General features: G+C 41.1%; 1 protein-coding gene across 4 annotated transcripts in view; it reads right to left on the reverse strand.

Moving 5' to 3' along the window:
- The window catches only part of PTPRM (protein tyrosine phosphatase receptor type M), a 407502-nt gene that overhangs the window by 130553 nt on the left and 258917 nt on the right, over positions 1–18032 (reverse strand). For 2 of the 4 annotated variants that reach the window (XM_081205534.1, XM_081205535.1), the window contains exon 14: positions 16209–16283. The exons of the other annotated variants lie outside the window; for them this stretch is intronic. In XM_081205534.1, the coding sequence (XP_081061660.1) occupies positions 16209–16283 (75 nt within the window). The remainder of the gene's footprint in view (positions 1–16208; positions 16284–18032) is intronic. 4 annotated transcript variants of the gene reach the window in all.

Consider the following 18032-nt stretch of genomic DNA (forward strand, 5'->3'; position numbering starts at 1 on the left):
CCACGTCGGCAAGGCGGTGATCCAGGAGTTCGTGATTGACCATGTCGAAGGCTGCTGACAGGTCTAGAATAATCAGCTGCCCCGACCCGCCTCGATCCAGCTGCCTGCGGAGATCATCTGTTAGGGCGACCAGAGCCGTCTCTAGACACAGTATATATGATCTCTCTACATTGGTGCAAATCCCTGCATCATATATCATCCCCAAAGATGACCCATAATATCCAAACTGGAGAAAGCACTTCTTTGGTCTCTCACTAGCACTAATTAGGAGTAAGTGTCACTAATGGGTGACATTTGTCATACCATTTATGCTTTGCCTGATATGACACACCTCACAATTCTTCCTAACCTTGCTTGCCATGTCAATGCTTGAGAAGAGCAAGGAAGGTGCTGATATAGCAAGTTTTTTTTAAATATATGTTGAGCATGAAGAAGTGATGATCTGCAGGTTAGATTTTATTACTGGACCCAAGTGACTAACTTTGTGATTCACATACATAAAATGTTTTCAAATGGGTATTGCTACTTTCAACACATACAAGCACTTTTTGCCTTCATGTTTAAAATTACTGTGGAAGGGACACATCCCTCCTATTTTATATCACAAAAGCCAACTTGATAATGTACAGTGGTGCCCCGCAAGACGAATGCCTCGGAAGACGACAAACTCGCTAGACGAAGGAGTTTTTCGTTTTCTTAGCCGCTTTGCAAGACACATTTCCCTATGGGCTTGCTTCGCAAAACGAAGCTTGCCCCGCAAGCTCCGGGGATAGCGGGGAAGGGCAGTGCATCTTCCCCGCTGTCCCCGGACCTCTTTTGAACCAAGGGGCGGCAACGGGGAGAAGCGATTCTCCCCGCTGCCCCTTCCCTTGCTTTAAATCAGGTCCGGGGACAGAGGGGAAGGCGCGTGCGCCTTCCCCTCTGTCCCCGGAGATTGCGGGGCAGGCAACGGGGAGAAGCAATCTTCTCCCCGCTGCCCCTTGCTTTAAACAGGTCCAGGGACAGAGGGGAAGGCGTGCGGCGCTTCCCCTCTGTCCCCAGACGGTCTCCATAGGAATGAATTGATTGATTTTCAATGCATTCCTATGGGAAACAGTGCTTCGCAAGACGAAAAACTCGCAAGAAGAAAAAACTTGCGGAACGAATTAATTTCGTCTTGTGAGGCACCACTGTACTTTCCCCAGTTAGCTATGGCCATACTTTGGGACTTTGCTATGGCCCAACAGAAAACATCACAATGGTAGAGGGAATGTGTGGCCAAAATGAGCAAGACAGGGCAAGTGGGGTGGTTCTTCCCCTTATAATAACATCTATGTCACAAACCATTTAAAGGTGGAAGAATGGGTCAACCTGGCATGCATAACTAAAACCTGGGAGGGGGAACTGGGAGGAGTTGATCTAGCCCAACTTAGCCCACCTGCAATTGTTTTCCCACAGCAACCTACATAACTTTCCACGTTTTGGCAGCTGCATCCTTCTATCTTCCTTCATATTAATTTTATTCCATCTAATATCAAGTGAGGAAGTATTCACAATGGATTGTATCCAACTCCCACACCCTCCCAAAATCTGCTCTGGAGAATTGGAGAACTCCCAGGACATATTTAGGGGGCAGGTGTGAGAAAGGAGAGCAGGGGAAATCTAGTTATGCAATCAGAAATCCTTGAACTGGTACAAGCCTATCACTCGCAAGCATCATCTCCCACATTGTAGAGTTTGGCTGGCTTTCTGGATTACCAGGGAGTTAGGGGCCATAAAACAAGCAAAGAGACAACTAAAACATAGATAGTGCAAGTGTTGAAGTGGTTATCTCTGAACCCAAGCAAAAGCACATTAATACCACACTGAAGGCAGTAACACATGTTTACTCCTCCAGCATCACTACATCAAATTACTCTCAACAGACCTTTTCTGCATGTTTATTACTTTATTTATTTGTTTTACACATTTATAAACCGATTTACAGGCTGAGGCCATCAAAGTGATGCACAACAAGATAAAATTATATTTATTTTTTGAAATGCAAACTCTTAAAAAACCCCACAACTCACTATTTCTACAGATGTACAATTAATATTCCACACAATGGCTGGATCACACTTGAGGGAATGCCTATTTAAACTAAAAATGTCTTCAGTGGATATTAAAACAACATCCTACACGGGGACTCGGCTGAGACTAATTTGCCAGGCATTTTGGAATAAAGTCACTTCTATTCACCCTGACCTTGATGCCAGTTTTGGTACAGTTCCTCTATATCAGGAGTGAGGGATCTTTTTCAACCCGAAGGCCACATTCAATTCTGCACAACTTTCCAGGGGCCACCACAAGCCAGCGGCAGGTGGAGCAAGATATAAAACTGAACAGAGCAAAGAGTGCCAATTCTGACTTTGCGCAATGGGCTAGTTTTGGAAGGCGCTCACACCCTTCTCTGTCCTCCATGCAGGTAAGCAAAGAGGATAAAGGACACCTTCCAGTCAGGTAAAAGCACACATGTATCCACTCCTTAGGAAACCCTCTCTGGATCTTATTTTATTTATTTGACAAGGTTTATATACCACTTAATAAAAAGAATAAAAATGAAAACTTCTAAGGGGTGTACATTCAATAGAATGAAATATGAGTAAGAAAATACTGATGAAACCAATGGACTTAAAAGTAGACATAATAAAATTACCAAAATATAAGGGGGGGGGGGACCAAACAGAGTTGAAGAGCACTTCCACCTATTAAATTTACATGTCTGGGGAGGCTTATCTAAACAAAAATGGTTTTTGCAGGCATCAAAAACAGTAAAACAAAGAGACCTTTTTGATATTGATAGGCAGCTCCAAAGCACAGGCAATGCCATACTAAAATATCGATTCCTCGCAAGTGCAGAATGAACAGCATATGGCACTTATAAAAGGGCCTTTTCTACAGACTGAAGTAATTGAGTGGGCATAGAGGGGGTGTCCGTATAGGGTAAGGTGATCCTTCAAAATAGTGGGGCTAAGTGGATAATAGCAACATACTGAATAGAATGTGGGCTGGTGACAAATTGGCAGCCATTGTAGGTCTTTTGGAAGTGTATAATACATTGACAAGGTTTCACTCCTGTCAGCGATCATGCTGCATCATTCTGCACTAGCTGCAGTTTCTAGACCAGGCACAAGAGAATCCCCACCTAGGGAGCAGTAATAGTATTGAAGTTGCCAGTACCTGGACTACTGTGGCCAAGCTATCCCTGTCCAGGAACATTGGCAGCTATAATACCAGCCAAAGCTGACAGAAGGCACTCCTTCTATCAGGCCATCTAGGCCAGTGTTTCCCAACCTTTTTTGGGCAAAGGCACACTTGTTTGATGAAAAAAATCTCGCGGCACACCACCATTACAGCCCCGTGACGTCAGCGCGCAGCGTCACGCCGGGAGGGACGCACGAAAGTGAAAGTTTTCAAATTTTTTCCCTCCCCCTTGCCGGGGAACCTCCAAGCTTTGGGGGTGGGGGGGGGAGGAGGCAGCAAAGCGAGGGACTGAGGGACGGCGGCAGCTGAGGCGGCGGCTGTTGTGGTGGTGGCGGCGATAGCGGGCGGAGGAGGGGGCGGCGGCGGGGCCGAGGTGGCCGGCGGCGGCGGGGGAGGCGGCGGCGGGTGGAGCAGGAGGGCGGCCGAGGCCGGTGAGGGAGTAGGGTTGCCCGGGGCTTGAGGAGCCGTCGCCGGGAGTTGCTGCTGCTGTTGTTGCTGCTGCTGCCCGGACATGCCGGCCTCCTCCTCGTCTGCTGTCTCGCGCTCCTCCCTTTTGCACGCGCTGCCCCGCCGCCGCCCCATTGGCTGGGTCCTGTCAGCTGATCCTGTGTTATTTCCTGTGTTTGTGTGTGAGGGGAGAATGGAGAGAGAAACCTCGGCACCACCACCGCGGAGCCGCCCCCGGCTCGACGCGGATCCTCGCCGCCGCCGCCTCTCACCGCCCGACTCACCCGACTCCCTCCCACGGCACACCAGCCAACGTCTCACGGCACACTAGTGTGCCGCGGAACACCGGTTGGGAAACACTGATCTAGGCCTCCAATGGCCAAGTTGAATACAGAAGGCCATCAGCATTGTGGGGATTTGCACATCCCCCATGTTCCTTTATATTTATGCCTCAGCAAGGACAGGTCGGCAAGCATCTACAAATTAAGTCCCACCAATGAAGCTAATCCTGGTAAAATAATTAGCAATCAACTGTGGCTTCAAGCCTACCTGATCTCATGAGCTGCTGCACCTACAATATAATCAGCTGTACCTACAAAGCAGTTCATAGGATCATGCAGTTTTGTTTACAATCTAGTAATCAGTAAACCCACTGAAACAAATACAGCTTTAGTGTATATAGCTATGGGCTGAATTGTAGCGCAAATGATAACTTGTATGAGCTAGGAAAAATTACTTCATATTACTTCTTTTGAAAGTAAATAACTAAGGCTCCAATCCTAACCCCACTTATCTGGGAATAAGCTACATTAAATTTAAGGGGATTGCAGTTTAGTTAATTAGATTTAATTATACATTTTTCATTGTAACCTTCGCATAAGTGTGAAAAAACATGTATAAAAGTAAAATCAGGTCTGTTGTGTAGAGACATAGAAGCTGCTAATTCCCCCCGCCTCCATGGTGCCACTTAGTTCAATAATCCTTTCCTTTATCAGAACATGCTGGTTTCACTTCAATTTCTCGTTTAAGTCTGACCAGAAGCTGGGGCAATTTCTTCACTGTTGTTGGCTTTATATACATTTGCTCAATGCGTCATTTGGATGCTTTTTAAACAGATGTTCTTCTGATCAAATAATATAATGGCAAAGTTTTAAAACACCCAAGAAAAAAGTCACAGCAGAGCTGAGTTACTGATGGAATCTACTTTTCCTGTTACGAACTGGCCCATGATGGTTTTTCTTTTCTCCATTTCTTTTTTTAGCGCTAACTCTTGACCTTTGTAATATAGGAACTGGTAAATATCCATCTGTTCCTCCTGAGAGCAAAGTAAATGATCACAGGCTCAAAAAACTCATACTCTTAAGAGGCCGGCAATCAAATTATGATGCAGGCAGCAGGATCCAAGTAATATCACTTTTCAGCACCCACCCTTAACTCATATTGCAGATAAGGTCAGGGAAATGAAATGTTATACCCCCTATTTGACAGCTGCATTGTGATTAGGAACATGGAATCATGCAAAATAGGACAGGACTAAAATTGTCAAATAGTGGTGCGCTTCTGCCTTTGATTATCTAATTCAAGGAATTTGCCACAATGCGAGAGGATGGGAAAAGAGACAGGGAAGACATTCAGTTCTGCCTTAAAGACTTGGCATGATTCCATTTCTCAGCAGACTATGATCCTCTGCCCTTGCAGCTGAGGTGTGTTTGATGCAGAAACTGGGTCAAATGCTGAAGAGTTCAATCAAGGCATCAGTTCAAGGGGCTAATCTGTATTCACAGTCAGCGGGTGCTGAGAGGTCCTAAATCCTAAAGAGGTTGCATTCATTAATGGCACCAGGCAGGGGAGTATTTCACAACTTGGAACACAAGGAAAGAGTGGGAGCTTTCAAGGTTACTCAGCAGAGAGAACAGAATGGACCCTACAGAGGACATGTTGGCAACTCAAGGCTTGTGGGCCACATGAGCCTGCAGCTGCTCTCAGTGTGGCCAACAAAACCGTGTCCACTTTCCCCCACTGTCCAGCTAATCAGCCATCAGATGGGCATACAAGCTTTTCCTGCACTGCTAATCAGCGTGTGACCAGCAAGTTTAGCTGCTTCAGGATTTCTGATAAGTGCAGGTTTAACCTGCCCTCCTACGCACCTGATATAACAAATATTGCAATCTCTGTGCTAACAGCAGTGCAGGAATAACAATTTTAGCTTTCAGGAGTAAGAATGCTAGAGAATTGTAAAAGAAAAGGAAAAAGAAAAAAAGTGGCAACGGAAGCAGAAAATGTCAATGTTCACTTCTTCATCCCATGTCTGGAATGAAAATCAACCCAGCAAATACAACCAGTATTTGCTGTTGTTCCTTTCAGTTTGCAAAGATACGTTAGTCAATACTTCTCCCCCATTTGTGTTGAGTTTCCTTTGCACTGAAATGTAGTGGGATTATGTAAAAACAGTGTAATTAATTACATAAATTCCCTAAGTAATCACGTAAGTTATGTAATTTTCCCATTGTGCACAATGAGATGAATAACATTTTTGGTGGAAGACAAACTGCAGTGGAACAGAAATAGCGATGCATACAACAAACATAGGGCAGAATGGAAAGCAAAGACTTTTCACGTCCCTAATTAGGAATGCAGGAAAGCATGTGGCAAAGTGATCCTCATGCAGCTGGGAAGCGGGGATAGGTCACAGTATGTGCCTGGGGTAGAGAGAGGGAGAAGTTTGTGTCTGTGTTTGAGAACGAAAGAAAGAAACTGGAAGACTGTGTGTCTATGCATATACCTATGAGTGGGTGTACATCTGTGGGTGTGAGAGAAAGGATGTGTGAGGGGGGAGTATTCTATCCCTGCCCCACCCCATCAGCATGCACACACCACCCACTGGCACATCTAGTCATTGGAAGCAAAAACAGTCTCTAAACCTACTATAGAGATTGTGAGATCCAAATGCATCTGAGTTCACCTCAAGCCCTTGAAAGGGCAAGATGCAAGAGCACCCACTGAACTGGATCAGCACGCATTACTCACAGCCAGATGGCCCAGGAGAGCAGTAGCCAGAATGAGCCCTATGCCAACACCACCTTAAAATCTTGGAGAGAAAAAACCCCTGGCAAAAGCAGCGTAGTATTATGGAAGCTGTTACAAACTGTAAATCAGATTAAGGATTCTGACAGTTCTGATTTTTTAGTTTGGTTGATCTGGATGCCAACAAAATAAACAACTTACAGAAGCATAAAGATGATGAAACAGCACATCTGCATACCCACCAAAAAGTAACTACCATTCATTCTTGATCTGCTTAATATAATGCTTTGTGCTGGTTTTATTATTCCTTTTTTAAAAAAATAGATATGGCTTGAATTTCAGTCATTGTGGCTTTAAAAGTGTGTTGGCTTTCCACCTATGTGGTTACAATTACGATTAGTGATGCCACCAAATCTAGCTGGTTTAGAGTATGAACTTGGCTAAGTCATAATGAATACTCACAATATCAAACAGTAACAATATGAAGAAGTATACCTCTAGAAAATGTAGTTTTCCCAAGATGCCTGGAAACTTATTTTATTTATGTCTTTGTTGTATTTTTATCCCACCCTTTCTCCAAGGAGTTCAGAGTTGTGTACTTTCCTCCCATTTTATCCTCACATCAACCTGTGAGGTGGATTAGACTGAGAGCAAGCAACCCAGTGAATTGGCTGAATTGGGATTTCAACTCTATTCTCCCTGGTCCTAAGCCTGATACTGGAACCTCTATGCCACGCTGGCTTTCAGTCTGAATCCTCAGCTTGTTTTCCACATTTTGAACAGAAGGAGCTTTGGGACATGCTGTTTCCAGGGCACCTCATGTCCACGCTAAGGATTCAGGTGCCCTGGGAAAATTACTTCGTCAAGTTCCCTTGTGCCTTGTGGGAATGAATAGGTGGGAATCTGGGAAGCTGACATAACAGTGTTCCAGAAGCCAGGGAGGGAGCTGCTCTTTCCCTGGCTCTCTTCACCTTCTCCAGCACCTAATTGTACTGGAGCTACAACCAACATCACTGCATTCCCTCCCCACTGCATTTCCCTAGTCCAAATGCTGGACTACATTGCAAGGTTGTCATTCATTTCCTTCTCCCTCCCTTCAACAAAATGGTTACAGCAACACTGTGGTGCTTTGCAGGGCTGGTGTAACCCACACTCAGTCATAGTCTGGAATATTGGATGAATGGACCATGTGCACTGGCATTAACAGAGTAATCTTCAAAGTGTTTACAAACTCAATGATTTTTTTTTAATGTATGAAATAAGACCAGAGTTAGAAATATGACGAGATGCTATCTTTACTGCTACCTTTTGGTTCTGAGCTGACACACTAATCACACACAGTCTTCCTGTTCTATTTTTTTTATCATAGCAAAATTGATGTATGAGGGCTGAATAACTGACCCAAAGTCACTCAGTGAGTTTCAGGGGTAAACAGCAATTTGAAACTGGGTGTTTTCAATCCAAGACCAATACCCTATTACATTATAGTGACTTCTGCTAAATATTTAAAAAGAATGTAAAAATTCGCCCTATTGCTGAAAATGTCAAAGTGTCTGTTGTCAAACCAAAACAGGCATATAATAAAACCAATCTATAATTGTATATGGACTATGTATACTGTCATCAGACTCTGCATTTTACAGAATTTTGTATAACTTTTATTTGGAAAATTAATAAAAATCATTTAAAAAGAACAGGAAATGTCTCTTAAAAATCTGTTTCCCTCAGCAAAAGAATAATGCCCCATGTTTGCTGCAGTTTTATTTGAAAAATACTGGTGCGTCTTAGTTAATGCTTTTCTGTGTGTCTCCTTGCTAATGCTGGGTTGCTATGCACCCCACCGCCTTCCCCCAAGCAGTAAGTTCAGAAAGAATTCCAGTTTATCCCAGAGAGGCATGGGTTACTAAAGATACTGAAGCTTTGTTTTAGAATGTCTTTCTTGATTCCATCCCTCCCTGCTAGATACAGTCAGGATCTTGTGGCAGAGGCCAAAGGCCTGTCAGTCACCAGATAAATACTGCTGTCAAAGGGCATTCCTAGGAGAGGGTGGCTGGGATTAGATGAAGTTGGAAACAAAGTAATGAAGTCTGAGCAGAGGGCTCAGATGAGTCAAAAGGCAGTACAGGATACTTGGAAAAGATATGAATCAGGCCAAGGCCAACATCAAGTCAATAGTGCTGCATCAAATGTTCACGAGGTATGATTTTTGCTGTCAGTGGATTTTCAAGGGGTATAAAAAAGCCCCTTGAAAATCCTCTGCTGTCCTGACCCTGACTTGACTCATGAACTCAGTACTTGGACTCTCAACTCGTTATTATTATTGAAGGCTTTATTCCAGAATTCACTACAGCACCCAAACACAGATCAAGTTACAGTCTACGTGGTTGAGAAGCAGAGCTCTATGTTACATGGCTATAAGTTAAGGCCTTGTCACAACACCTGACATGCCCCCGGGCTCTTCTTCTGAAGAGCAGGGCAGGAATAGTCATTTGCACTGTTGTTTTCCTGAGCCTGAGGAGTGAACAAGCAAGGAGGCACTCCTACGAGTAGGACGAGTCTGCTCGTGCTGACATAGTTGATGCCATGTCCTTGGCAATGGAGGCAGAGTTGACATGGCCAGCTCACTGTCTGTTCTAGCCTCACTTCATTGGCAGGAGGCGGCACCTTAGGCAAGTCAGATGGTTCTATTGTGGCGATTGGGGTATCCAATGTCAATGCTTCTACTCTGACAACCCACTTGGCTGCTCCCCAGCATCTAATCAGTGCTTTCCAAAGAGCTGGACCCCTCCTTAGGATCCAATTCTGCACTTTTGTCCCATTTCTCCTCCCTCTCTAATCAGTGCTGCCAAGATGTCTCCATTGGGCCCAGGACACTGATGCCTAGCTGAGGGTTCCGGCCCTAACAGAGGAGGCAGTGGGTCAAGTTTCACATCCTTTAGTAGCAAAGTAGTATGGGGCAAATGAAAAGGAGGAGCCACACCTCTCTCCGGATGCATTTTGTCTTGGCAATACAAGACAACAGTAATACACATTCACAGAAAAAGTATAGCTTTTTCAGTCCAGCTTTAAATTGTGTATGTTGCACACACACACACTGCTTAACACACATCAGTTGTCAAGTTACTGTGGAAGGCAATACCCTCTGTTATTAAAGGGCTATGCATCTGTTGTTGTTAAAGCTGTATCTCTCTTGTTTAAAAGGACAGACAAACCCTCATTGCATTCCTCCATTTCAAAACAGTCTTGCTCCATAGAGTACAATAGGACCTCTCATTTATATCTACCTAAGCATTTTGAAATTTTGACTTGACAACCTCCTTGTCCAGCACCACAAAGACCAGAAATTCAAATTTTGTTTCATGTCTTGTTTATATGTGTATGTTCTCTATGAAGGGAGAGATGTAAAGTAATGGTTTTATTTTCTATATATAAAAACATATTTTTCTCATTTTATTTTAGTAACTTAAATACCATTGGCTTTTGAAATTAGTATCAGATATATCATTTGTTTCTAAAATTAATTTCAGGCCATGCATTTTTTGAGACATTAGCTCATATTTTTATTCTTGTGTTTGCAATTGCTAATGAAGCTGACATTTTTAAAATGAGACTGAGTGCCAGCCTATACCACACAGATGGCACAAACTTTTCAAATTTGATAGAAACTGCACTGCTGTGCCCATGGAAACTCACATTTCCTCAATTAACTTTTAAAAAACTTATCCATAATAATGAGCTAAAATGGCATTTGTGGCACAGTTTTATTTCAATTTTGAATCATTGTCTGAGGTGGAACAAAGAAATGCTACAAACCCAGACCCCAACTCTTTCCCCATATCTACTCAGACAATGATATTATATGACACAATAGCCTCCTCTGACATGATATATGCCATTACCTGCCAACTATGTCTAGCTTCTGTCTACATAGAACAGACAATGTCAGTCTCTACTCTCTACAGAATGGAATAACTGGACATTCAGAAACTAAAGGGAGAACATTTCAGTCTCTTATGACATACTGCTGCTGACCAAAGGGTCATCATTCTTCAGCCAAAGAATTTCAAATGAGGAGAGAAATTCCAGCATCAAAGTGCCAAACTAGAGTTTAGCTATGTGTAATTGTATTTATTTAAAACTTAATTGGAACCAAGATTTTTTCATGTCCCCACTACAGGTGTTAAATTAGCATAAAAAGCTAGGATGATTGTATTATCACTAATTATGGTTGCTGTGAATGCTCACTGTTCTTATCTTGTATACATTTTAACTTTGCACAGAAATGTCATGGCCTTTTAGTTGTACTGATTACAATCCTCCCTCCCACACTGGGATGTTTGTGTTTGTATGTGTGCATATTAAAACTAGTAACTCAGGACAACATTTCATGCATCTAATGAAGTGTGCTCTAGATATTCATTGGCTTAAGCTATCTCTGAATTACTTTCCTGAATTAAAATAGTTCAACTTTTTAAAAGCCTAGATCTTATGGGCAATTATACCGAAATGGTTTGATCAGATTTTCATATGTAATTTGAAATCAGTTTTGAGCTGGAAATACTTGAATGAATAGTCATAAAAATGCATTTCCTGTGTCTCAAAGCAAAGGAACACAACCAGCTTTCATAAGCCCATGGAAACTGGCTGTGCACTGGAATTTGTTGCACTAGATTACCATTTGCATAGAACAGTTCCCAATCATTAGGCAGGAAGGAAAACAGACAGCCAAGAAACTTATGCTAGTATGCTTTTGACTGCCACAAAGACATCATAGCTAACATCGAACTAGCAAAAATGTAGGGTGCATTCAGAAAAGCAGTTTTCTTGCAGCAAAAGTTAGTTCACAGAGCATGACAGTGGTGAGAATCAAATGGAGTAAAACTGTCTATTTTAGTTCTGTGAATGATGGATGAACCACTGTTCAAAAAACAGTTTTTGGAATCTTGTCTTAATGAGTGACATTCATAGTTAAACAGCCCACAGTATACATATACTGCATTTTATTTCTTGAAGAAAACTCAGATTCACTTTGTTTTACAATGATTGTGAGGTGATACCTGAAGGTCTGAACCATAAATAGAATTTCTACACTTATAATAATAATCTCTTCTGAGGCTTCTAAAACAGTGTTGAGGTGCACACAGAGACAATTAGCACAGTTGTATAATTTTTTCCTCAGGTTACAAAGTGGGTTTGATTTTTTTTGCTTACAATGTGGCCTTTACTTGAGCGCCAGTAATCTTCCAAAGATAGAATCAACTTTAGGTTTTCATCCTCTCTATTAATTCAAAATAGATCAACTACCAACAGTTATTTAAAAGACACACTTCAGTAAAAAGGCAATGCACAGTCTAAAAATATGATAACAACAAAGCAACACGTAGAAATAATTAACAGTGACATGGAACAAAGCAGCAGCCATCTTGGCAACAGCTCTGTAATTGCAGCTTGTGCTGCATCAGTAATCAGAACAACAATCAGAAAGGACGGAATTCAGTTTTGGAACTCTTGACCACTGGTTCTTATTGTAATTGTGATTAAATATCTAGCTCCTTTTTCAAAATACTGATAGAGCAGTCTAAATATACCACTGAAAAGATTCCTTATCACTTCACTATTTGCATACAATTGGAACAGGTTTGTTCCTTTTGCTGTCTTTTAGTATTTATGGAGTCTGTCACCATCAGGAGAAGATGCTCTGTTCCTATTATCCTAAATTATTCACTTAATGTAGCTATTTATTTCTGCTGCACATTGACAGACATGCTTAAAGTGTATGTATTCCCATTCAGAGAGAATACTGCCTATGTGACCCCATGTTTTTGCTGCAAAAATAAAGCAGGTGGGAGAAGCTCCTGCAGATGGGGTCAGAGGGGAAGGGGGGTGCTTAAAAGGAGCAGCTCCTGTGGCAATTCTACGTATATCCTCTTAACATTTTCTTGTAACAATACTGTTTTATAGATGAAACTGCCACAGAAAAAATGACAAATATAACACATAAAAGAACAAAAAGGGGCCATAAATCACAAGTGACACTGGAGCCTATTAAAATGCATTCAGCTGGTGTTGCAGAAAGGAGAGCATTTTCCATTCACTTTACATTCTGCTCCGCAGAATGGGGAGAAACAGAATCTTTGAACTATCAGTGTAACAAATGCTGGAGCTCTAATCGAAGCCGATATACTGGCAATAAGGTTGGTGACAAAGAGAAGCCTTGCAACTGATGAGGGCTGTCAGTCAGAAGTCTTTGTCTAACTTGGCTGAGATACTACAATTGAGAAGAGCTCTGCACTTTACATAGCGGTTGTGTTTTCTAAGAGTATCTGCTAAGTGTGAACAACACATGACTAAACACCAGTGTGTATGCTCTTAAGAATTCTGATTAGGCTGTGGCTCCCCAACATATGAACATATAAAAGAGTAGACAATTGTCATTCTGACTTTATGTGTTTACTGTTGTCAGAAGTATTAGTATACAGAAGGCCAACATGATCAAATGTGAGATATGAAGGTGCTCTGAGAGACAAGTGCCCAGAATAATTTAAATTGTTGATCCAGATATAAATAAGAAAAACAAGAACATGATGAAAAAATACCCACAACTGGAACATAGGCTCTGATTATTATACATCAGTGATGGCCAAACTTGGCCCTCCAGCTGTTTTGGGACTACAATTCCCATCATCCCTGACCACTGGTCCTGTTAGCTAGGGATGATGGGAGTTGTAGTCCCAAAACAGCTGGGGGGCCAAGTTTGGTCATCACTGTTATACATGGAATGAATATACAAGAAATAAAAGCAGGCAGGAAATATAATCATTTATCACCATGTAGGGTAGATCATCCCCAAACTATCTTGAGCAGCAATGACAAAAGTGATTCTCATGATACAACAGATGAGTAGATTCTACAGATGTCAACAGTACTATATACTTCAGCTCTTTGGTTTAGCAGGATAATGGGTGATGTTGCCTAACTAAAGCATACATTATTAACACAAGGAAAGTCCAGGCAAATATTACACATCACTTGTGAGTTAGTGGTTTCAAGTCTGCTGTCACTTACAAGAAAAATGTAAAGCTGTTACTGCAAAAGCATGTGGATTTTGGATTCATCCTCAGAGATATTATATATGCATTTGTTAATCAATTCTGCTAGTTTCAGCTAACCATTCATCTGTTTAGCTGACAGAGCTGGAGAGCTGCCTCAGCAACAAACCGTGTGGTACTAATTTAGATCATGTTTCACTAAAGGTGCTTAGCAACTACTGTCTGCCTCTTCAAGCAGAAAATTCACTATTTTAAAATACAAGAGGGGAAAAGATTTGCTGAAAGGAAGAGTAGCCTCGCATGCTACTTGCAGACAGAGCATTTTATGGGGAATGCGAATGGTTTGCAGAAGCACTGCGGTAGGGCAGGTTGGACTTTCCACCTGGCAATGGAACACCCCAAGGATAGTACCATTTTATTTTTTGCTTTGAATCAGGGGGGTACCATGTTTTATTTGATCCAAAATATGTGATGCATAAAGGTTGTAAGAATCATCAGGCGTCTTATCCAACCCAGCATTTTATTACTTCTTTAGCACAAAAATACCACAACGAAAACCACATTTTACAAGCCAACAAGTGAATATCTCCACATACCAAGCAAATGAATACATTTCTCTGCTGTTCTTAATATAAATATTGAGATTCACTTTATGTAATACTGACAATTTGGGAGGTGTTAAGTATAATGAAGGGACAGGTCTAGCTCCTGTCTTGCAGTGCAGCATATTTTATATTCCAAAGAACTGGAGATATTGTGGTTCAACTACAAATGTTGTGGTAATCTACCATGTTTTATTTCTGTTGTGAATAATGTAGTTCTGCAGGTGAGGATATGTATCCCATTGGCCTTTACATATCTTCAATCACCCCCATGTTCAATTCCATCAAGGAGGGAAATATTGACAACTGGATACATAAACTCTTGTTAAAGCTTCTCAGAGTGGGGGGGGGGGGAATTAGATGTAGTTGGACATGCATAACCTAGCAAACATTTTGTACAAAGGCTGCAACAAGCTGTGCTGAAAACGACAAGCTTCTTCCCATGCCTGGCAGCAAGTCTAGAGAAACATTTTAACCATAGATGAAATACTGACATGGGGTTTTAAACCCATTATCTGTTTCACTGCTGTAGTGAAGAGGCTTTGCAGCTTTTGCACAACTTTTCAAATCTAAGCAAAGATATGCCCTATCTAGTCCCTGCTGCAAATGGGCTTGTTAAACTGGAAAAGCTTGTTCACAGTAGATATAAACTGATAAGGGGCCCCAAATTCCTTACGAACTTCACTTCTTCAATGAATGGACTCACTGGGACTTGTTGCAGAGATGGGGAGAAAATGTTGTCAGTTTGACAATTCTTTGCAACATTTCTGTAGGAACTAGATGATGTTTAATTATCATCAAACTTTCCAAGACTGGCAGTTGGATGTGCAATTTGTTACCCAAGAAAGCACCAAGAAGCACCACCAGCTTTTTCAGAAAGAAGAATGTATGGATGCTCATGCACAAGTTATTTGGAAACTGTGGATACATGGATTCTATGAATATCAGTCACCATGGGGTAGAACACTCCACATAAATAAGGGAATAGGAACATTACATCCCTACTGAACAAACTTTTTATCCCTGAGAATGCAGCACCTTGCAATTCTCACAAACATCTGTGAATGCTTGTTGAATACAATAGGGGTAGGAATATGTGGCGCAATAGATGTTGAAATCAAACTCCCATCAACCCTTGCCAGTGTGATGTTAACTATAGTCAAACAAAACTTGGAAAGCCACAGGTTATCCATCTCTAGTCCCTTAGAGACAAGTTTTAAATTTATTTTATTTATTTTTTTGTTAAATTCTCAACAAGAGAAATTTCCAGAAAAATTAATTTATATAAGTTTAAAATATGTAGATTGAACAGTACCATTTTCTTTTTAGAATCTGGATGTAAATAAATATTTATTTAATTCTATGTATGTTTAATAGTACATTAAGTACATTCAGGCTGTTAGTGGAATTTAAAAAAAACTTTTCATGTGAGAAAATGTTGCCTGATCCTAGAATTCATAAAGTAGATGTTTGTTTACTACTCATGTGTCTTGTTACAAAAATTCAGAAAAAAAATTATACATCTGAATACTTTGTGTATATAATTGAATCCTGAACAATATGTTAGCTGCTGGAATGTTAGGACAGACAAAGTATTTGTGACATTAGGCTCAAAAGGGATGATCCCAGTGCTCAAACACACAAATGAAACATGCAGCGAATTTGTTTGGCGCTCTTGGATATAGGTGCCAAACATTTGGTATCCAGCAAATTGCTAAACAAATGTAGAGCTGAACCTCAAAAAGGTCTACATTGTGGTAAACCAGCTACAAGCAAAGAATGATGAGAATGTGGAGGAAAACAAGCCCGAAAAGCGAGATGGAAATGGGTAAGATGACTTGTCTATACTTGAGTGTCTGACCTGTTAGTTGGTCGTCGCCTGCAGCAGGGGCGATGCGAATGTATGGTGTTGTAAGCTGAGTCACGATTATCGCAGCTAAGGCAAAGGAAGATTTCCAGGTCAGCATGCATGAGGGAAAAAAAAGCCAGACTGAAGCTAAGCTAGCAAGAAACAACTTGTTCAGATGTTATTGTTTCAATTCCTTAGAAATTTAAAGAAAGAAAGGGAGGGAAAAAATGGTTAGGAGTGACTTACATTGATAAATTCCTTCATGTGATTGTTTACACATCTGAATAAAAGTTAATGTGAACTTAACTGTGTGCAGGTGAGCTGGCAGCCATTTATATTATGATGGCTGCTGGAAAAAGCAGAACCACCAGGGATGGCTACAGGCTAACCACCAGCAATGTTTGGTCTTGACTAAAATTTCTCCATTCAGTTCTACATTCACCAGAGTATGTCAGACTTCAGGATCAGACTCTACTTTGTGCTTTACTTGAACCCCAAGATCTATCAACTGGAAGGAGGTGAAAAAAGACAGAATTACAGAACTTGGAGCACCTGCTGAACGCAGGAATTTGTTTTAAGCACCAGAACTGACTTTGAGTTCACAGTTCTTCCACATGAAATTTGATTTTTGTTACCCCAACCTTTCTTTAGGTTAGCAGCCTTATATATAGGGAGGGAGCACTTTATTGTTATTGTTGAACAATCAGAAATCAAATGCTTGCTAATATATTACAAATCACACAGAGACTTATGAGGGGATCACAGTCCACCCCGATTTTCACAACTACATGGAGGAATTTAGCAATGTGAACCAGTCCTTAAATATTCTCTGATGCTTCCTGAGTTTTACACAACATTTGGTTCAAATAAACAAATGAACAAACAAACAAAAAACCACTAGTGACTGCACCAGCTTCGACTTATCTTGTCTTCAACCCATGTTCAATGTTACTTATCCCACAAATAAATTTCTGGAAAATCTGTTGATTTGGGGTGATATCCAGCATTAGTCACTCAACACAGAGCTAAGTTCATTCATTACAATGGACCTGCTCTAAGTATAACCTAGCTGGATATCACAACACTGGGATGTGTAGCCAACATATACACCTGCCTCTGGGGTGGGGCTAGCTGACTAGTGCATTAGGGGCCCCTTCACACATTCGTACTGAAAGCCTGATGGGGGAAATAACATACCTTTACTGCCTGGATGGATGGAGATAGATAAACAGTGGAAATCCCTGCTCTTTCTAGGGTGTCATCTTGGTTAGAAGAAATTAACCTTTCCAATTAGATTACAAAAGAGTTAACAAACCCTGATGTGCAAACTTGGGTCCATTTACTGAACATATTAAAATAAAATGGGTGTTTTACAGTCAGCAATGAAATACTTGAATTTCCCCGCCATTTCCTTAAATTTGCATTGTATCTTGTGAGCATTTTAGCTTTTAATGTCTTCATATTTTAATTGTGTTTTTTTCTGTTTAAATCACAATGTGTATGATTTTTACTGAAGTTTCATTTGTGGCTGTTTGTAATTTCTATACATGAAAAAACCAATGAAAATAAAAGTTTAAAAAGACGCTAAATGTTTTGATTTAAGGCTCATCTGCACATTATTCATGCTAATAAGATACTTCTTATTAGCATCTTCAGATAGAGTGACTCACAAGAGTCACTGTTAGAACCATCCCAAAATATGAAGCTCCAATTGAATCTTGTTATGACTTCTCCCACAGATTACATGTGCTCCTTAAATTTGACTACATATTGATTAATGTTTAATGCATGAGATCATAGTAAGCATGTCTCCTTTCATGAACACAAGAATGGAGA

The sequence above is a fragment of the Podarcis bocagei genome, assembly GCF_964188305.1.
Source record: "Podarcis bocagei genome assembly, chromosome: 8".
NCBI classification, from domain to species: domain Eukaryota; kingdom Metazoa; phylum Chordata; class Lepidosauria; order Squamata; family Lacertidae; genus Podarcis; species Podarcis bocagei.